A 22477-nucleotide genomic window follows, 5' to 3' on the forward strand; every position below is an offset into this window, starting at 1 on the left:
CTTTTTTTATATACTCAGTTATCAATTGCTATTTGAAACAGATTTTGGTTTGTACTTTGTTTTAGCTCCATGTCGAGATCAGTCCATAAAGTCACCCCACAGCTGCAGCGTTTTTTCATTATTGTTCAGACGTTTGGATTTAGAAAATTTATGTTCCCCATTAGATGAAAACAACCCTCGCCTTTCTAAAAACATTCACACATGTTTTAGCAGTAGATTATTTAATGCTTTGTCCATTATTAGTGCTGTTTTGAGTTCTCTGTACATAAGATCCATACAATTCAACTTGCCTGACTTTATAGCATGTATGTATAGTATGTTTGTGTCATCTCTGTATCCGGCCTTGCTTAAAGCCTGACTCTTGGCTTCACCCATCTGAACCAGAAGGCAGAAAAGCCACTTTTGTTTGTAGTTGTATATTGGCCCCCTGCTGGGCCACATTCAGAGTTCCTGTCTGAGTTCTCTGACTTCTTATTTGACTTGGTCCTTAGAACAGACAGAGTCATTATTATTGGAGACTTTAATATATATGTAGACGTTATTAATAACAGCTCTAGAAATGGCTTCATTTCATTACTTGAGTTGGTTGGTTTCCTTCAACAGATAAACCAACCAACTCAGAGCTTCAACCACACTTTAGATCTAGTTCTGACTTACGGTGTTGAGGTAGAACGTGTCAGTGTTCCCTCAGAATCCACTCCTGTCAGATCATTCTATGATCACTTTGATCACATTTATGATTAAGGATTTTACTATGCTCAGAACAAAGTCTTACTATAGCAGATGTCTTTAAGATAATGCTGTAGCTAAGCGATCCCTGTTCTAATCCCAGGACCACTATGTGCTTCTCTAGGGATCAATCATTTTTAATCATAATTTTAGCTCTGCAGAGGCTGACTCTATTGCAGAAGATGCAGCAACCTCACTGCCAAATTAAACAAGAATCACAGTGTTTTAGATCCACGTATCCCTTCTTCCATTAGTGTTGAAGACTTCATGAGCTTCTTCAGTGATAAAGTTCTAGCTATCAGAGAAAAAGCTAACCAGGCCATCCCAACAAGTGGACCATCACCAGATGTGCTGACCGTGGGAACATGCAGGGTCTCCAATGAGCCCTTAAACTCCTTCACCCCTATAGATTTTTATGAGGCGTCTTCGCTCATTCAGAAATCCAAGTCCACCACGTGTCTTTTAGATCCCATCCCAACACACCTGTTGAAGGATGTTTTACCAATGATAGGCAGTTCTATCCTGGACCAGATCAATTGTTCTTTAGTGACAGGTTATGTACCCCGGCCCTACAAGGTGGCAATGATTAAGCTGTTGCTTAAAAAACCATCACTGGATCCTGATGGGTTAGCAAATTACAGGCCAATATCCAACCTTCCTTTTATCTCTAAAATTCTTGAGAAGGTGGTGGTGACTCAGTTACTGGAGCACCTGCAGAGGAACAGCCTGTTTGAGATGTTTCAGTCAGACTTTAGAGCTCATTACAGTACAGAAACAGCACTTCTTAAAGTTACTAATGATCTTATAGCTTCAGATCATGGACTGGTCTCTATGCTGGTTCTGCTGGACCTCAGTGCTGCTTTTGATACAGTTGATCACAGCATCCTGTTACATAGACTGGAACATGTGATTGGGATTAAAGGGACAGCACTAGACTGGTTTAGATCGTATTTATCTGATAGATACCAGTTTGCTCATGTCCATGGTGTTCCCTCTTCATACAGTAGGGTTAGCCATGGAGTTCCACAAGGTTCTGTACTTGTACCAATCCTTTTCACCTTGTACATGCTTCCCTTAGGAAACATTATTCGGCAGCATGGAATACATTTTCATTGTTATGCTGATGACACTCAGCTTTATTCATCCATGAAACCAGAGGAGACAGAGAAGTTAGTGAAGCTCCAGACCTGTCTTAAAGACATAAAGTCCTGGATGTCTTCAGATTTCCTCCTCCTTAACTCAGGAAAAACTGAGGTCATGGTGTTTGGTGCTGAACCTCTCAGGGAGAGATTAGATCACATGATCACTCTAGATGGTATCTCATTAGCATCTAGTCTCTCTGTGAGGAATCTTTGAGTAACTTTTGACCAAAATCTCTCCTTCAACTCACACATTAAATTCGTCTCTAGAAGTGCCTTTTTTCACCTGAGAAACATCACAAAGATCAGGAAACTACTGACGCGGCATGATGCTGAAAAGTTAGTCCATGCATTTGTTACTTCCAGGACGGGGCTGGCTGGACTATTGTAATTCTTTATGATCAGGGTGTCCAAACATCTTTTTAAGAAGCCTCCAGGTGATCCAAAATGCCACAGCTAGAGTTCTGACGGGTATTGACAAAAGAGATCACATTACTCCTGTACTGGCATCTCTTCATTGGCTGCCTGTTAAATTTAGAATAATTTTTAAAACCCTTCTTTTGACCTACAAGGTCCTCAGAGGCCTAGCTCCATCCTACCTGGAGGAGCTAGTGACACCTTACCAGCCCAATAGACCGCTCCGCTCTCAGAATGCTGTTTATTTTTGCTGTGATTATGAAAAGAATCTGCTGCAAATTCTGCAGCAGAACTGCTCAGTCAGCTCAGAGACGCTGATCCGTCCGTTCAGAATCCATATTGCAAATGTGTAAGCATGTTGTGTTTTTCCATGAAAGCATCCATTCTGGCTGTAAAAGGATTTTCAAGTATCTTGGAGACTTGTGGGAGTAAAGAAACAGCCCTATATGAAATGGTGTTATGAAAATGCAGAGTAGACTAGAACTCCCAAGTGTTATGTTGTTTTTTATTAAGGGATTGTCCTTAGAATTAACCCATTTTTGGTTTGTTTTTTTCAATTAAAAACTTTTTTTTTTTTCAAAAGGCTGAAGAATCCCACAGCTCCCTGGGATGCTAAAAAAGATTCCTGCATTTTTCTCGCTGTGGAGAAGAATGTTTTGACATTTAAAGTTCAGCCAAAATATTGTTCACTAGAGCGAGAGAGAGAGAGAGAACTACACTTTAAACTACACTTTGACACTTTAAATTCAGTTGTTAGCTTTTGCTAACCTTTTGCTAAAGGTTTTCCCGCCATCATGAAATTGCGTCATACTGCCTTCGAGCAAAGGGCAGATGTATCACAGAAGTCCCCCAGTCCAGAAAGAAAGGCCCCCAGAACTTCCTTGCATGTCTCCTTCATATAACCACTTCTCTCTGCTAATGAGGTTAGTTAGGTTTGTTCTTTTAACCAGTGTGTGTGTGGGGGGGGGGGCTTCTGCTTCCCAACTGTCAGTCAGCCCATCAAAGGATAGACGCATTCCACGTGCTTGCTAACAGCTGCCTCCTGTATATCTGAATACCAGTAAATGCTTTTTAACAAGTCATCAATAAGCAGGCTGTAAAGATGAAACTCAATTCAACCAGCAAACGTCTTGATGTGAAATCTGTATTTATACAAAAACCAATAGAAATAACAGGAGATTGATTTGAACACAATCACACCAGTAACGTGCAACTAATTTCTGCTTTTTTTACATGACAGCTTAATATTTACAGGCACAATGTTGACACATACATTGTATAAATACACTTTATAATAAGTGATACCAGTAGACACGTAGTGCATTATTACTGCATTAGACCGAGGCGTCTCCAACAATTACCTCTCTCCATTCTTTATCATCCTTTAACAGTTCATTTAACAACTCTACAAAATTTTACCATGTAAGCATAACAAAAACACAATCACATATTTCAGTGCATTTTTTCTGTATGTCTACGGAAAGATGAGTATGTGAGTGTTCTTAGGAACCCAAGCTAATAAGAACCAGAGTGAATGTCAGTAGTTTTTTGGAAACACTTCCAAAATTCCTCTTTTAGTGAATGTACAAAGTTAAACAGGGAATAAAATATTATTGGTTCATAAAACCTACTAGAGCCAAAAACACTGGCTTACATTTTCTGCAACACCTTCCTTCAAAAAGGAAGTTAGACTCATTATTCCACCCATCTGGTGGGAGGGGAGGGTAGGCTCCGCCTGGTGCTGAATGAAATCACCAATAATGATTTTAGGGTTCTGCTCCCACTGGGCATCCCATAGCTCACATGCCAATCTCCTCGATCTTCCAGCCACTTGAGTTTTTCCCAAATTTGTAAACGAGCCTGCGGCCGTCGACACGCTCCAGGATCTCCCTCTTGTAGTAATACCTGAATTGGGAAGAAATGCCTTTGTGAATACGACTTTTATTGATTTTAAAATTTTTCTACAGGTGTATGTAACGCGGTTATTATTCAGGGACTGTTTGTGCAGATAATACATTTTTGGTCGGACACATCATATAATCACCTCATAGCACGGCTGAGTTTTTCATATGTCATAGTGCTGTTCTTTTTCTTCTGGCCCCACATCTGGGCCACGGCCTCGGACTTGAGGAACTTGAAGACCCCTTCGTGGCGGTCCTCCCACTTCATGAGACCTTGGTTCTTCTCAGGGTTGATCAAGATATCTCTGATGAACTCCCATAGGTGAGTGCCACGAGGTGCTGCCAGCACATGCAGAGCATGGTCAGCTAAATGTACAGAAATCCTCTGTAAAAACATTTTTGAATATGATCTCACCATGTTTACTTTTCTTGGACCCAGCATAGACGGTGCTGCTGTGCTCGCCACTTAGCTTAGGGGGACGACCCCGGGGACGCTTCAGTCGAGACTCCGCTTTCTCGGTCTTGATGAAGGACTCTGGCAAGACCACAGTTAACTGTCAGGTGTTAAGTCTCCTCAAGAAATTGAGGATGCATGTCCTGCCTACCCACTTGAAATCAGGGGGTAGCAAAACTCTGGGTCTGATTCGCCACTGACGGAATCAGGAGAGCCAGGACTTTGGAAAAATGCTCCACCTGTGCACAGGACACCCAGAAACATGGTGAGGGAGGCTGAGGAGCCCAAATGAAAACATTTGGTAGGAATACTGACTGTTGGACGAGGAGCTGAAATCGCTGTCAGACTGAACATCAGACAGGTATTCAAGATCTTCCTGAGCCATCACGGATCCCAGTGCAAAACCACCCAGATCATTTTCATTCCCGCACAAGGGGTCTCGCACTCCAGGTTCCCCTTCATCTGTTAGCGGTGAAACAGAATGTATCGGTTTGATTTGCTCCTGTTTTAGACATTTGTGTGTTCTGTGTTTAACGTTAGCATGTGGTAAATACTTACCAGGACGAATTATAATCGTGCTCAATAGCGGAAAATTGTCGAGCAAGTTGTCCAAGATCTGGCATGTCTCATTCAGTTCTGACCCCGGGAAACTCTGCAGATCTGCAAAGGCTGAGATGAGAAAAGTGAGGTTGACTCACATTATTGACCTGAGAGTTAAAAAAATGATTGATTTGTGCTGAACAGAAGGTTAGGCCATTAACATTGTCAGATTGCTTTTTTTTCCATTGTATTGTATTGTGAACAGTACTGTTGTGCTTTTATATAATGGCAATAAAAATCCCGATTCATTTTTTTCACCAAACAAAAGTCATAAAATTTGGTGATGGTTTACCATAATTGGTCTTGTGTTCCTGCAGACTGTGGTAGAGGTGGGACCCAAGTTGTGAGCCAAACGCCTCGATCATCTGGTCCTGGGCCATCTGGCAGAGAGAGTAACCATCCATGGAGCAGAGTGCCAGGCTCAGGCTGTGTGCATCGAACTTGTTGCTCTCCACATGGTCACTGATCCATTCCAGAACGTTGTCCACCGTCCAGTATTGTGGCTCAATTTGTCTGTAAGACTGACCTGTGGAGATGGCACGACACAGACCATCATACATGTTAATTAATTTCCTCGTGGTGACCCCAGAGACAGTTTGCAACACTTTTCGTCCAAGGTGATGTAGCCACCTACATCATTACACCATCTTGTTTCTAAGGTAAGACCAAAAAAAGACGGTGCAGGTTTCGGCATGATTAAATATTATCTTCCTGGTTAATGATCAATCCATCCAGTGACTGAATGAGGCCAAAAACAAAGTTCAGAGCACTTGCTAATTGTTGCTTTGGCTGGAGTCTCCAAAGAGACAATGTTTACTGTGAGATTAGACCTGATTTGAAATGGCACACAAAAAAGGGCGTGATCGGAATGGTGAACAAGTGTCTGGTGTCTTAGAAACGCACCGACTGCATACTGAACCCTGACCCCTTCACCCAAACAGTTGTGTGAAGTGAAACAAAATGACCTCACTCAAATGTCAAATGCAAATAAAATGCATATGCTTGGCCTGATTGTGATGCATCTGTCAGAATACACACACACACACAGACTGAACCAAAAGTTTAAAAAAGCTCACCACTCAGATTGGAGATATAGGCTGTGTTGTTGGTGTTCATGGTGTTGATGCTGGCTGGCTGCTGTGGAACATCAGAGACCGTCGACTGATACATGGCAAAGTTGGCTCCAGTTAAAACGCTGCTGAGGGACAGTGACGACATGATGGAAACCAAGGATGATACCAAATGCAGCCTTACCACTAGTCACCTAAAATAAACTCAATCCGAAGGACTAATCTAGAGCCCAACAGCTCAATTCACCTGAACGGATCAAAAAACAATGACCAAAAATAAGTATATGTTTATATATATCATCCGAGAAACCTATGACGGTCCAGGCGGGTGGCAGCGTTTTGTTTTACTTTCACTCTGGGCTAAAGATGCACCTGCTGCTTTATAGCTGCGGGCGGTTGAGGGACGGACTCAGGTGAGTTCAGGGGAATTCCACATTGAAGCAGCCACACCTCCAGACTTCCAGCCCTCTCTCTTCTTCCTAAGAACTCGAGCAACAAAACAAACCTGCCCTGCTATTCTTTTCTTTTTTAGGTGAAGCTGCATCATTTCACTTTCATGATTACTGACGACACAAATACACACACATATCATCAGTTTTCTATTTTTGTAGGTTCTTTTACAGAAACAATACTTTATCAAACTCTTTCCCCTTCTATCAATTATCCTAACTAACTCCCTGACGTCTACCTAATTTACCTGCATCCTTAAAGCCAGATCCTAACCCTCAACAGTCTTTTGAATTTCAGAACAGCTTTATTAATGATCACAGATAAGGTGATTCACCTTGACAACAGGTGAACACAAGCCTGGTTCCTTCTACTAGTCTAGTCTAATTGGAAATATTAATGACTGCAAATGCAGAAATTCAGCATAATAATAATAATAGTAATAATAATAATAAATTAATACAAAAAACTAGTGTGTGGCAGCAGCAAAAGTGTGTGTGTAGTAGAAAATTACTGATCGAATCAATGTGTGAGTAATAACTGGATAAAGACAGAATTGTCCTCTACTTGAAAAATATTGTGTTCAAAAAGGGACACATCTTTATGACACCGTTATGTTTGCTGCTACCAGGATGTGGATCACGTGACCAATAGAAAAATCTGCCCATGTTGCTGGGATGCACCTACCCAGTCAAGTGATGTGGGTAAAAAGAACACACATTTGCAAGTGCAGAAAAGAACCAGAAAAAGGAGAGATAACTGATACAAAGCCAACTGCTCATCTACACCCAACCCTCTGCATTAGTCAGGAGGAATCACTGAGTTTAAACAGACTGGCTCCTCCACAAACACACTCAGGTCTGCAACTGGCTACAGGGTGCAGCTCCGATTGCTCCTCCCACCCGTATGAGAGCTATGTCCTTTCATCCACCAGAAGCTGATGTGATTGATGTTCTCGCAGTAATAAAATAATACTGGCAGTGACACTGATATCTGAGTGGAGCATGTTGCTGATAAATATAAAATGAGAGTCTGGATTAGATAAAAAGAGGTCACCCTCGACTAATGTCAGGTTAGCAGATTCCTGTAATGGCTAATCTGCTTAACAATAGACTCCCTGATCGCTGGATCCTTATTTCTGAGAAGAGTGTAGTTCAGGAATTAATGAGCCACTTCAGCTCAGTTAGTGTCTCCCTAAAATTCCCAGTTGTGCTGCTTTTACCTTCAGGTGAATGGCTAATGTGCTTTGTTTCACACAAAATTCCCCAGATGTCTGTGTTGTTAATAATTTTAGGTTCAATTTAATTTGACTGTAGGATAAGGATTCATTTAATGTGCAGGTAATAGCTGCTTTGATTGGTCTTTATTCTTATCATTTCAGGTCCTCACAATTCCTAAACATAGCAAGTGATTGCTCCAATATGTGGAGGGGCAGTCCAGTTATAACTTCAGGGGTTGCCCATCCCAGCTGCAGTGCACGCACTCACAGACACAGACAGGGTGAATTATTAATTAGTAGAAGTTAACTAGTGGTCTTCTGCACCAAATATACCTCAAACGTCAGACCTCCATGTGATGGAAATTTGCTTTCTTGAGGAAGAACAACATACTGGAATAAGCTCATAGCCACCACCTGCATGCAATCAGTAAATTGACTCCCCCCAGTCCAGCTACAAGCTGTGGATCATGCAAATGCGGGAATGCTGCATGGCTGTTTAGACCAATAACTTTGTATTCCACCTTAGTTTTAACATATGATTCATTCCTAAAATCAGTATGTACATAGTCTTACAGTTGTGGTCTCACGTGTATACAAAAGATCTTTAACTGACTAGTTGTCAAAGTATAGGTAGTAAAATACGTCATGGGAAGTGAAACGTGTGAGAAGGTGGGGATGATGTAATCCTACGTTACTTGTGTATCCTCTGCTAGCTTCGACTTTGGAAGCTTTCCGCCATTAATGAGTGACAGAGCGGGACACGTCCCCCCCCCCCCTCCCAGATTTCACAATGGTGTGCACGCCCTGTTTCCACAGCGTGCTGACGGAGGAATGCGGCTCTGCAGCTCTGTTTTCTAACACAGCAGCAGCAGCTTTCATGACCCCAGGACAAACAGGCAAATGAATTCATCATTTAGGGGGTCGTCCTGTCATTGACTCCGCCCTTTTTAGCCATCTACATGTTGCCCAACAGCGGGACTTTCCGCAGATTTTACGTAGGAGGATCAACAGGTTCTCTTACAAAGCTCAGTAAAGCTCCGCCTTCTGATCTGACTCCAAAAGGATTTAAAACAGTAAAGCAGCATCTGAGTCAAAACTGACGAGTCTTAAAATCAGATCTGGAAAGACTTTGTGTCGAGTCGTATCTCGGCAGGAAAACATGAGAGTAAAAATATTACTCAATATGGTAAATAGACGGAGAAACATATATTTTTTTTAAAACAAACAAAAAAACTCAAGGTCTTCCTCAAAATGGCTACATTAAAATTTAAAACAAAAAACCCCAAATAATATATATCTACACACACACACACACACACACACACACACACACACACACACAGTGAAAAAGCTGAATGAACCTGATTTTTCTGCGCTTGGTGGGCCATGTGCGGACTTCTCGCGCCCCCTCCTGACTACACGTGTAACTACTTATTTTATCCAGTCCAGCCATAGTCATAACTCTTCAATCTTTTGTTTGGTATCAGCTCCGAATAAGTTTTTTTTACACTTACAGTTAAAAAAAAATCACACAATTGAACACTTTACTGAGAGTGAAATGCAAAAGTAAAATGTTTCTTTTAAATGGCTAACAATGCAACCATTGTTAGTGGTAAGGGGTTCTCTCAGTTTATCCTGGCTGTCAATGCTTCCACAATCCTTAAGAAAACCTTGAGTTTAGATGAATAGTGTGAGCAAGAACAGGCTTTTCACTGACAGGCTACTGTGTGCTAACCTTCACAGTTCCAACATCCCTCAGGCCATGGATCTGAAGCATTACTATAGAATATGCTTCATTGTAATGATACACACATGTATCATACAACTTTGATTGACATGACTTCTGTGATAATAAGAACAAAAACAAAAGTAAAATATCTGCAGAAAGTGACTTGGTTATTACTCTGTGAGTGGAGGAGAAATAACTGCAACTGCTCTGGGGAAGAAGCTATTTCTCATTCTGTTTTTGAGTTTTACTAGCGTAACCATGTGCCAACAATGTGCTGTGGTGTCTGTAACACCCAATTACGGTCTTTCTTCTCAAAGTTCAGCTGGTGTTCCAGACAGTGGAACAATTACTCAGGATTGAGTCAATATTAATCCAAGAAAAGATTCCTGAGGGAGCTTAGCCTTCTTTAGGTAAGGTAAGTCTTTGTGGGACTTTCTTCACTAGCAACTTCTCAGAGTTGTGACACCAAGAAAAGTTCAGGCTTCTACCATTTTAACTTTCTAAAGTTTCTCTCTGTATGTGGAATGGGGGTGCCCCCTGACCTGAGAAGTGTACTCACGCTATGCTGTGGAGGATTGTCGCATTAGTTCCATCACAAATGTTGCCTTTTTATACCAATGTTGAGATCTTTGAATTTAGGTATTGCGTTTGTCTTTTCCTGAAAAGCTTTAGTATTTAATGCACAGATCACATATAATATAAATATATTTAATAATTACAATTATATGAGATTCGCCCTTACTCATCTATCTACAATAGAAGAGGACAATGTTTCTGTGCTCTGCTTACATTTGTCCAGAGGGGGGCAGTGTTGCTTCATGTCATCCAGCCATTCTGAGCGTTCATGTACCACTTGATGATGCTTAATGGATCATAGTCAGTGGATGGTCCGCAGTAATCACCTTCCATTGTGGAAAATAAAATCCCTAATATCTCTTTTTTTCCCCCTCAGTGGCGGGAAAAGGTCAGATAATATATAATCAAGTGAAAATTGTGTGGCATGTAAAAATGTCACAAACAGCTAGTTTTCAATTTCAATCAGAAATGCGAATATAAATATCATCTGTAAATGTAAATCTTAACTGTAAATGTTAAATGTTTTGCTGAGTGTAAAAGTAAAGCTCCACCCCGAACAGCAACAATGTCGAATCAGTCATGCTGAGCCTGTGCATATCAAATTTGTGAGGTTAGTATGTATCTAGGCTATTTTTGGTTGCATATTGGATATTTCATCAAATATGAAAATTTATTAAATAATTATTTGTGTACTGTGAGATGATTAATCAAAGGGTAATGTTAGCGGTAATTGATGTAGACGCAACTAAGGTCCTCTAAAGGGAGGCGTCCGGAAGGCATCCTAGCCAGATGCCCGAGTCACCCCAACTGACTCATCTCGATGTGGAGAAGCAGTGCTTCTACTCCGAGCTCCTCCCGGATGTCCGAGCTTCTCACCCTATCTCTAAGGCTGAGCCCGGCCACCCTGCGGAGGAAACTCATTTCAGCCGCTTGTATCCGCGATCTCATTCTTTCGGTCATCACCCAACGTTGATGGCCATAGGTGAGGACTGGGACGTAGATCGACCGGTAAATCGAGAGATTTGCCTTCCAGCTCAGCTCCTTCTTCACCACGATCGATCGGTTAAACGCCCACATCACTGGTGACGTCGCTCCAATCCACCTGTCGATCTTACGTTCAATCCTACCCTCACTCGTGAACAAGATCCTGAGATTCCTAAACTCCTCCACCTGGGGCAGGCCCTCCTCCCCAACCCGGAGAAGGCACTCCACTTTTTTCCAAGCGAGGACCATGGACTCTGACTTGGAGGTGCTGATCCGCATCCCTGCCGCTTCACACTTGGTCGCAAACCGTCCCAGCATTTGTTGGAGGTCCCTGTTCGATGGTGCCAGAAGAACCACATCATCCGCAAAAAGCAGCAACGAGATCTTCCACCCACCAAACTTGCCACCCTCCTCTCCCCGGCTGCGCCTAGAAATTCTGTCCATAAAAGTTATGAACAGAACCGGTGACAAAGGGCAGCCCTGGCGGAGTCCAACCCTCACTGGGAAGGAGTCCGACTTACAACTGGCTATCCGGACCAAACTCCTGCTCCTTTGGTACAGGGACTGGATGGCCCTTATCAAGGGACCTTCTGCCCCATACTCCCGGAGCACCCCCCACAGAATGCTCCTGGGGACCCGGTCATAAGCCTTTTGTGCAGCACAAAAGTCCACAAAGCACATGTGGACTGGTTGGGAAAACTCCCAACTCCCCTCAAGCACCCCAGCAAGGGTAAAGAGGTGATACGTGGTTCCACAACCGGGGCGAAACCCGCATTGTTCCTCCTCGATAAGAGGTTCAACTATCAGTCTAATCCTCTTTTCCAGCACCCTGGCATAGACTTTCCCAGGGAGGCTGAGGAGTGTGATCCCCCTATAGTTGGAACACACCCTCTGGTCCCCACTCTTAAAAATAAGGACCACCACCCCGGTCTGCCAGTCCAAGGGCACTGCCCCCAATGTCCACGCAATGTTGCAGAGGCGTGTCAACCAGGACAGCCCTACAACATCCAGAGCCTTAAGATACCCCGGGCAGATCTCATCCGCTCCCGGAGCTCCACTGCCAGGCAGCTGTTTCACTACCTCGGCAACTTCCGCTCCGGAAATTGGATGGTCCACCTCCTGGTCAACCGACTCTGTTCCACCTTGAGGATACGTGTTGGTAGGATTGAGGAGCTCCTGGAAGTATTCCTTCCACCGCCGGATAATTGCGCCAGGAGACGTCAGCAGCTCCCCACGCACACCTAACACGGTGTGGCAAGTTGCCACCTGCCGCCCCTAAGGCACTGGACAGTTTGCCAGAATCTTCTCGGAGCAGACCGAAAGTCTTCCTCCATAGCCTTACCGAATTCCTCCCATGCCCGAGTTTTTGCCTCCGCGACTGTCACGGCCGCAACCCCCTTAGCCAACCTGTACCGGTCAGCTGCTTCCGGAGACCCACAGACCAGCCATGACCTGTAGACCTCTTTCTTCAGCCTGACGGCTCCCGTCACCTCTGGTGTCCACCATCGGGTACGGGGATTACTGCAATGACCAGCACCAGCGGCCTTGCAGCCACAGCTCGCGACAGCCTCGACAATGGCGGAGCGGAACATGGCCCATTCCGAATCAATGTCCCCTACCGCCCTCGGAACCCGATCAAAGCTCTGTCGGAGGTGGGAGTTGAAGACCAGCCTGACGGGTTCCGCCACCAAGCGTTCCCAACAGATCCTCACTAAGCGTTTGGGCCTGCCAGGTCCGCGCGGTGGCTCCCCTCCCACCTGATCCAACTCACCACCAGGTAATGATCAGTTGACAGCTCTGCTCCTCTCTTCACCCGAGTGTCCAAAAGATATGGCCGCAGATCAGCTGACACGACTAAAAAGTCAATCATTGACCTACGGCCCAGGCCGTCATCGTGCCAAGAGCACAGATGAACAACCTTATGTTTGAACATAGTGTTAGTTATGGCCAAACTGCGACTAGCACAGAAGTCCAATAACTGAACACCACTCTGGTTCTGATCACGACCAATCACGACTCTCCAGGTCACACTGTCGTTGCCCACGTGAGTGTTGAAGTCTCCCAGCAGCATGATGGAGTCCCCAGCTGGGACACTGTCCAGCGTCCGTCCTAGATCCTCCAAAAAGGGCGGGTACTCTGAACTATTGTTTGGTGCATACGCACAAACAACCGTCAGAACCTGTTCCCTGACGGCGCAGGGAAGCATTCCTTTCACTCGAACGCGAGAACCCCAACGTCGAACTAGAGAGTCTGGGGGCAAGCAAAAAGACCACCCCCGCTCTACGTCTCTCACCCTGAGCAACTCCAGCATAGAAGAGTGTCCAACCCCCCCCAAGGACTTGGTTTCCTGAGCCGACGCTATATGTGGAGGTGAGGCCGACCATATCTAGTCGGTAGCGCTCAACCTCCCCCACAAGCTCCAGCTCTTTCCCCACCAGAAAGGTGACATTCCATGTTCCAAAAGCCAATTTCCATAACCGAGGATCAGACCACCAAGGCCCCCGCCTTGGTCCGCCGCCCAATCCACACTGCACCGTACCCTTCATGCTCCTCCTGCGGGTGGTGGGTTCACTGGAGATGGGAGTGTCCACATAGTTGGTTTGGGCTGGGCCCGGCCGGGCCCCATGGACGTAGGCCCGACCACCAGGTGCTCGCCATCTTGCCCCAGCCCCAGGCTCGGCTCCAGGGTGGGGCCCCGGTAACCCTCCGGGCCGGGTACATGGCTTCTCTTTTCGATGTTCAATGATGGGTCTTGTGAACCGTTCTTTGTCTGACCCTTCACCTAGGACCAATTTGCCTTGGGAGACCCTACCAGGGGCAAACTTCCCCGGACAGCATAGCTCCCAGGCTCATTAGGGCACGCAAACTCCTCCACCATGATAAGGTGATGGGTTACGCTTCCCAAATTTTTTCTTATCGCTCCCCACCAAAACAAGGGCAGACGGAACCAACATCAATCCTTACCTAGAAGCCATAATCAAAACATTTTAACTACTATATCTTTGAAATATCTATAATACAAAACAAATCTGGTCATAAAATCTTAGATTCATTCAAAAAATTAATAAAATTAACAATACCTTACAACTTACAACACAAAATACAGCCAATAACACTATGCAATAAAAAGAAACCAAATACAAATGATAAAACCTAAAATCTATAATTAATAAATGATTAATAAACTAAACAGTTACAATATCAATGAATATCAATTTAAAACCTTTTTATTGCAAAGTATACTACCTCAAACTGAAATACGGACCATCATTTGACTCATGCATGTATAATAAATACCGTACAAATCATGAAATCAAATAACGGCTGTTTGCTTTATTAATTTGAAATATAGTCTTAGAAATAGTCTTTGACAAGCCAGAACAGTCGGCATCTTCCACTCGTTCATTCATTCATCCATCTATTCATTTATTTACATTTTTATAGTTTTATATTTTATACTTATATTCTATTTTTAATTTATTCTATTTTATTTCTTATTTTATTCTATTTTTATTATCTCTAATAGGTTTAATGGTGTGTAATGGTGGTAGGTAATTTTGTACAGTGCTGTACGTTTTTTTGGAGATGCTAATTTCCCTGATGGACACCCCCCTAAAGGGATCAATAAAGTACATCAATCAATCAATCAATCAATCAATCAATCAATCAATCAATCAATCAATCAATCAATCAATCAATCAATCAATCAATCAATCAATCAATCAATCAATCAATCAATCGTCAAACCTGTAGTTTGTGAAGCTCTGGATTTCTTCTTCATAGACATGAAGGATCAATCACCTCCTTAGTGAATAAATTTAACACTGCGTTTTTGGAGAGAATACCAGCCAATATTTGCCAAATGCTTAAATCAGCTAATATAAACTACCAACAGAATTTGAACGGTAGTGTTTAAAAATCAGGCTTGATTATTTAACATAAAAAAAGGGACAAAGGCCCCAGCAGAATATAATGGGTGTGACTTAAGAGTTGTTGCTAAGTGTTCCGATGCTAAGGAAGAGGACCCTGCTCTGAGGTAGGAGCTAAACGAGTAATAGAATTTACTGACAGAGAAACTATAAAAATCCTCAACTATACTTAAAATGGTCATAAGGACCCTCTGTTATAGAAACTGCAAAAATCCCTCTGATACAAAGGGGGCTATAGGCTTGCTGCTCACTGTAACCTAATGAATGGCTTTCAAAGCCACTCTGGCAAAAAGGTCACTGAATTGAAATGAAGTGAAATTTCTGATTCCTTTGAAATACTTGGAAGAGCTGTCATGAAAACGCTGCTGTTGTTTTTTTCATTCTCCTCCTTTTTGGCTGAGCTGAGTGGGGTCAATACTGTGGCATGATGGGGAACTGCAGTCAGTGAAACCAGGACACACTCTTCTTTTGATTTCTGCTGGCATTTATTCTAGACTTGAAGAGTACATTTTCAGAACATTTATTTTTTTTCTGGGTCAGACTTAAAAAAATGTGTATTATGTGTCATAACTGGCAACTTGTTACACATGCAATATTAGGCAAAGATGTGGACGCAAGTATGATTTAATTTTCATTATTTAAAAAAATGAAGGTAGGTTTAAGGCTATCGTCCTCTCTCCAAGGTTGAAAAAATTCCTTTGTGAAATTGCTTCTTTTACGAGTCTGATTTTCCACCTGTAGCTGAGAGAAATGAGGTGAAATCTGCCCTACGCTGTAAAAAAAAGTCTGTGAAATAAACAACAATTTTCTGTAAAATCACGACAGAAATTATCCGTAAATAGAAAAACAATCAAAAAGTGTATATTTTATCTTATTATTTAGTAAAGCTCCAAACTATTTAAAACTGTTAATTTAACATTCAAAATTTGTTGAAATAATCATATATTCTTGATGTTTATACATATGTATGACGTAGCATAAAAAAAAACATTGTGATACAGTTGAAATAATTTCATTTTAGTGTTCAAATAAAGTCTTTGTTAAAAAAAATTGAGAGATATTTTAATCCATAGAAATTTCCATTAATAAAAAGGGTGCAAAGCCTTTAAATGCCTTTAAATGCATTGCTGAGGTAAAAATTATGCAATATGCAATGTATTTTAAAACCTTTAAAAAGCAAGACAAAAGACAGTATAAAAATATTTCTAAACTTATTTGGCATCTTTATGTGGCCAGAATGTCTACCAAAAATAGGGAAGCTAGTCTGATCATATCACATTCTCTGATGATCCTAATTGTCCACAGGGCCATTTCAAAATCATCAATAACCATTGTCACCATTGTCCATGAACTGAAGGTCTGGAATCCACCTGTATATTAGCTCAACATATCCTAGTTAATTTAGTATTTAATTGGTTGTAATATCATTATAAAAGTCTGACTGCATTGAGACCAGTGTGTAGATTGATATAGTATTGAATAGTTAACCAGATTCAGCATCAGAAAACATTAAAAGGTGGTGAGATCATTTCAAGTCCACGCGCTGCCCAACACTTTACTTCTGTTCTTTAATTGGATCACGGAAGACCAATCAACTGCGTGCATGCGATTCCCCGTTGACCGCCATCTGAAGCCCAGTACAGATGAGCACCAGCAGCAGTCAAGTTGACCTGTGCAGGCAAGATTTACAGATCAGGTAAGCATTGTAATTCTAATTTTCTCTATGGTACGCTATAACTATTTCCCCCAGTTTTTAGTCAGTCAGTTTTTGCCACCTTGTTGGTCGCTGTTTGGAGCTAGCGCATTAGCTTCATGTTAGCATTAGCTAGCGCGAAAGTAATTTGTTGCAAGTACGTTATTGAAAATTTTCGCTTGTTTAAAACTTGTTTTAAGCAATCCCTGGCGAAAATGTTAACATGTCAATTTTGCAGCAAAACATTACAGAGTTTGAGGGTTTATGTGCTGCACTGTAAAATCCACAGGAATGAGCCGCGCCCATTTTTTAAATGTGTTGACGCCGACTGCAAGCGGACAGTTTCTACTTATGCAGAGTTCAAAGGTCACTACTATCATGCTCATAACGTCCCGTCACCCTGTTATTGCAGGGGCCGTTCTTACAATTTAAGTGTGGTAATTCGATGTGTGGATCCCAATATCACACAGTCAAGGAACTTATTGTCCACTTAAAATCACATATTGCAGAGGGGCGGAGGTTGCAGTAATAAATTTACTGTGAAGCCGTCCTTTACTGCTCACATGTCCAGAAAACACAGAGCATGTTCAGCGTTTAATATACAGTGATGCGCACAGGGAGAGTGCTTCTCAGTTACCTGGTATTAGTGATTGTGAAGAGGTTCTGCGGAGTTCAAATGATGCACTAAATAATAATGGTGACTTGTCCCAGGAATTAAGTCAGACATTTCTCAGGAATTTATGTTTATTTTACCTTAAATTACAGGGGCAGCTCCTTCTTCCTGCTTCTACGATACAGACAGTTGTTGAAGAGATGCAAAATGTGCACGAGCTGGGACGGAACTATACTTTGAAGAAACTAAATTCACTTTTAAAAAATGACATGTGTCTCACAGATGAGGCTATTGCTAAAATCTGTGACTGCATGAAAGATTCAGATCTGTTTTCTGTCTCTGATCAGGGACCACTGAGGACAACATATGCATTGGCTCAGACTTTTAAAAAAATGTTTACATACAGAGAGCCCAAAAGAAATAAAAAATGTCAATGTCACCAAATGAATAAACTTCCATCATTATGCTGATGACACACAATTATATCTATCAATGGAACAAGACCACACCCATCACCTCTTGAAACTCCAGCCGGGCCTCAAAGATATAGTGGCCTGCCTGTTATGATACACTTCATTTTGTTTTTCTTGCCTGTGTTTTGTGATCTTTCCCTGATTCCCAGGAGGTTTGGGCTGACTGACTTCCTACCGAGGCACCATCTTCTTACCTGTTCCTCATATTAGGTGATTGGATCTACAGAATTAAAAGAGTGGCTCATTTTGCCTCTGATTACCAGAGTGATTCAGAATGAATGAATGATGAAGTTTTGCTCGCCTGCTTTTGTGAGTTTTATCTGCCTCACATTTGTCTTGTTTTAATTTGGACTTTCCAGATTACTGGAAGTGCTTGCCTGTGCACTGCCTGTCTCTATTTCCAGGCACCAGCACCCTTTTATGAATTAAAATCATTGAATAGTCCAGTATATCCATGTCTGCGTTTTGGGTCCAGTTTCTGGCTTCAGCTAGCTTAACATGCATGTCCAGAAATTCCCTAAAGTTGAATTTTTATATATTATTATAAAGCTGATGTTATCAAATTAGGCCCAAAGCACCCGTGGAACATATTTTTTAGTGATGTAGCCTGACTCCCATTCCCGCCGGAAGGAACCTTGGTGTTTTATTCAATCAACACCCCCATTAAGCATGTTTCAAGATCTGCTTTTATGGCCTGCGTATGAACACTAAAATTGTTCAACATATATAGTTGTTCATGGTTTTAAGATTAAGATTAAGATGTACTTTATTCATCCCCGTGAGGAAATTGAATTGTAGTAGCAACCTATACAAAGTATAGAAACAGAATAAATAAATACAGATAAGATTAGAACATTATAAGCACATATACAGCATATATATATATACATACAGTATATATACATATTATAAGCATTTTAAGCATATATACATACATATAGAAATAAAATTAAAACATAAACATTAGGCAATTATTGTTATTGGCTGGGTTAGGATGAGTTATACAGTTTGATGGCAGATGGCAGGAATGACTTCCTGTACCGTTCCTTAGAGCAGCAAGGCTGCAGGAGTCTGCTGCTGAAGCTGCTTCTCAGTTTGTCCACTGTGTTATGGAAGGGGTGGGAGGGATTGTCCGCAGTTTCAACACCATCCTGTCCCTCACCACCTCGTCCAAGTTTGCAAGTTTTGCACATCTTATTTAAGTGAACCTCTAACTCCTTATCATCCAACCAGAGGGCTGTGCTCTCAAAATGCAGCTTTACTTGTAGTTCCTTGGGTTTTCAAAAGTAAGAGAGCTGCAGAGCCTTCAGCTCTCAGGCCCCGTTTCTTTGGAACCAGCTCCCTGTCTGGATACAAGGTTTATAATTAAGATGAACACAGAAATTCTATGTTATGCTCCGTTGAGAGGTCCAGGGCCTCAGGTGGTGGCCCCCGAACTGCTCAGAGGAGGAGCAAGCTGCGCGAAGACAGTTTGAATGACAGTTTACACTCCAGCTAGGGAGCCTCCTGACCAACGAGTCAAACTGCGGTTTGTAGTTAGCCAGGGGGTGGCCAGGACTCCCAGGGAGAAAGACAAATGGATAAAAAAATAATTGAATAGTCTCTTGTGATTACCTGAAGTCACGCAGGTCAGAGTTGTTGTACGGTGGGTTAACTCAGCTAGAACCTTGCCATCTAAGCCCAGGATGATCTTTGGCTCAGATAGGGCCTCCACAGGGATGTTGGCTTGCTTGGCCATGTCCAGGTCAATAAAACTGTCATCAGCTGAGAAGTCTAGCGGACTATTCCATCCGGTTCCGCTTTCTCATGGCCAGGAGCGGCTGGAACGACGCGGCCCTCCGGGGGGTGTTCACCCAAGGACTCGCAGAGGCACTTAAGGATGAGTTAGCCACCCGGGAGGAGTCCAGAGATCTGACGGCGATCCGGCTGGACAACCATCTGCGGGAGAGACGCCGGCAGAGGGACAGGGACTGCCCAATGAGGAGTTCGGGGAGCGCGTCCGGGTGAAGTGGAGGTCCTGTTGAATCGTCAACTCCGGTCCATACTCCAACTCAGGCAGAGGTCGCTGGCGAACCTATGCAGGTGGGACAAACCCAACTCTCCTAAGTGGAGCAGAAGTACCGGCGGTCGGCGAAGGTCTGCCTTTATTGCGGACAGGCTGGCCACTTCCTCACCGATTGCCTGTCCCGGCCAAGGGAGCTAGGCTCGTCGACATACATGGGAGTGTTGGCGAGCACTTCCTCTTCCTGTTCTGTGCCGCCCCGCTTAACTCTGCAATGCACGCTCCTCTGGGGCCAGGAATCTGTCTCTGCGCCATTCTTGGTGGACTCCGGCGCAGCTTCATCAGTCAGGACTTGGCCATGCAAGCCTGCATCCCTATCAAGACTCGAGCCAAGACCCGTCTTTGGTCTCAACGGGGAAGTCCTGGCAACGGTGATGCATCAGACCCAACCCCTCACCCTCATTGTCTCCGGGAGCCATTGGGAGCAGATCCGCCTGCTCTTCATCCCGGCATCCTCTACCCCAGGGGTTCTTGGGTCTTCTTGGCTGGCTCGCCACAATCCTCAGATCGATTGGTCGACTAGGAGAGTGAGGTGGAGCGTGGCCTGTTGGGCCAACTGCCTTCGCCAACTCACCCCCACACCTGGTGGTTCGGACTCTGCCAGGAGAGCTAAGGAGGTGGGGCGTTCCCCCCATGTGGTGTGGCCAGGTGGAACAGTCCAGGTGCCCGGGGTCGATGATGCGCTCTGCCATGGGAGGAGAGCCGCTGCAGTTCTCCTGGGGGCCGTATCCTGGCAAGTTGAGGAGACAGTCCCAGCGGCCCAGCAACCGCCATTTCGTCCTGGACAGCGACCTTCCCCGTGACTTCTGCTGCCCCCACTCGGATAAGCCTGGTAGGGCGCCAGGAGGTGCCCGTTGAGGGGGAGGTAATGTTGGGGTCCAGGTTTCCGGGTTGTTTTTTCCTGCAGGGGGCGTGGTGGAGCCATGGTCCTGCCATAGGCTGACACACCTGCAGTCTATCAGCAATCTAGCCACCTATTTATGGACTAAACACCTGCCTACCAGTGTCGGAGTATTTTGGTAACTTTGGTGTTTTTGGTATATTTTGGTGTATTTGGGATCTTGTCTATGGTGCGTTTCCCTGCTCGTTCAAGGTGTCCATGTCATCCTGCTGGACTCGTGAAACGTGCAGAACTCGACTCCTGTGTTGGCTCCGCGCTGGAGCTCTCTGTGCGCCCCAGAGGTTTGAACTTGTTCTTCCCTGCAGTCCAGGAGGACTGCTGTTTTGTGTTTGTTGAATAAAACCTAGTTTTGGACTTTTCATCACTGTGTTCTTGCCTGCTTTCGGGTCCTGTTCAAACCCAGAACGTAACACCCAGGCGCAACATCTTTTTGAACAGTTTGCTGGGTAGGTTTGTGTTGAATATATTGCTTCTCTGTGTGTTGGTTTGGGTCCAGGGTTGGGTGCAAGAGCCTTTTTCACTAGTACCTACTCAATGTACGTAACTCAAACAGACTCATTCACTCATGATTGATCCTTGGGAGTGTTGTTTAGATGTGATGTGCCTTTTTTGCGGGGGCAGTGCTTGCTGTGTGATTGGGATGAAGTTTAAACTCCAGGAATTTGGAGTCTCTTTGGAGGTGCTCCAGAGAAGCACCAGGGATAATTTTATTGCGGAGTACTGTGGTTTAGATGTCTGCAAACAGGTTAAGAAAAGTGTGTTCTTGCAGGATTGAACACTGGTTGGTCAAGGGATCTTGCCTGGAGTGCAGAGTCCTCCCGAGCATGGGCTTCAGTCTGTGGTTGAATCTGTTAGGAACTGGAAATAAAGCTTAGTTACTGTTATTGTTTGTTTCCTTTTGATGAAGAAGGTTTGAATAATGGTGTGAAATATCGCAAATTGCATTATTATGTTATTTCCATTCTAATGAAAGTAGAAGAGAGTAGTTTCGTAGGTAATACGGGAAGGATTAAAAGTGGGAAAGTGGATCGTGGGAACGGGTCTATGTGTAAGCATGTTTAGTAAGAAGGAAGACAAAACAAGAACGTGTAATATCTGCTTAGGTTAGGCTAATCATGCCTGGGCACCTCTGAATATGCTGGGAACTGCTCCTAGGTCGTCAAAGAAGCCTCGGCATCCACATGGCCTTGGACATGTGTGATATGGTACCGTTGTAAAAATGTGTAGTCAAGCCATGAGCAATGTGACTCAGCGAGCATGAACTCACCCCCGCTTGTGTGAGAAGTGTAGCTTATGCAATCTATGTAACTAAGATACGCCCCCTGCTGTGTAACCACGTCTGTATTTCAATAAAAAGAGACAAAGCTGGGGGAGAGTGAGAGTCCCCGGGTCAACGCGGCAGAGTACTTGTCTGATCGGAGGGCGGCTCCCCCTTGCAAGGGTAAAAGATACTTCGAAGTCTGGTGGTGAACTTTGTTGGTGCGCCTGCCTGAGTACACTTCAGAGGACTTGAGTAAGGATTCGACAACAATAAATACGTC

The 22477-nt window shown here is 43.6% G+C and overlaps 1 protein-coding gene and 1 long non-coding RNA gene across 2 annotated transcripts; one reads left to right on the plus strand and one right to left on the minus strand.

Annotated features, from left to right (window-relative positions):
* Window positions 1-3413: 3413 nt before the first annotated feature.
* On the minus strand, window positions 3414-6673 carry elf3 (E74-like factor 3 (ets domain transcription factor, epithelial-specific)). The gene is made up of 8 exons (XM_003973057.3): window positions 6317-6673; window positions 5533-5766; window positions 5199-5309; window positions 4956-5102; window positions 4796-4879; window positions 4602-4721; window positions 4330-4525; window positions 3414-4190 (listed from the first exon to the last, which is right to left on the minus strand). The coding sequence occupies exons 1-8, from the start codon at window positions 6456-6458 to the stop codon at window positions 4085-4087; spliced, it is 1140 nt and encodes a 379-aa protein (XP_003973106.1). The 5' UTR covers window positions 6459-6673; the 3' UTR covers window positions 3414-4084.
* Window positions 6674-15226: 8553 nt separating this feature from the next.
* On the plus strand, window positions 15227-17901 carry LOC105417797 (uncharacterized). The gene is made up of 3 exons (XR_965302.2): window positions 15227-15301; window positions 16781-16890; window positions 17653-17901. It is a non-coding gene; the product is annotated as an uncharacterized lncRNA (long non-coding RNA).
* The last annotated feature ends 4576 nt before the right edge of the window (window positions 17902-22477 follow it).

The sequence above is a fragment of the Takifugu rubripes genome, chromosome 19 (genome assembly GCF_901000725.2).
Source record: "Takifugu rubripes chromosome 19, fTakRub1.2, whole genome shotgun sequence".
NCBI classification, from domain to species: Eukaryota; Metazoa; Chordata; class Actinopteri; order Tetraodontiformes; family Tetraodontidae; genus Takifugu; species Takifugu rubripes.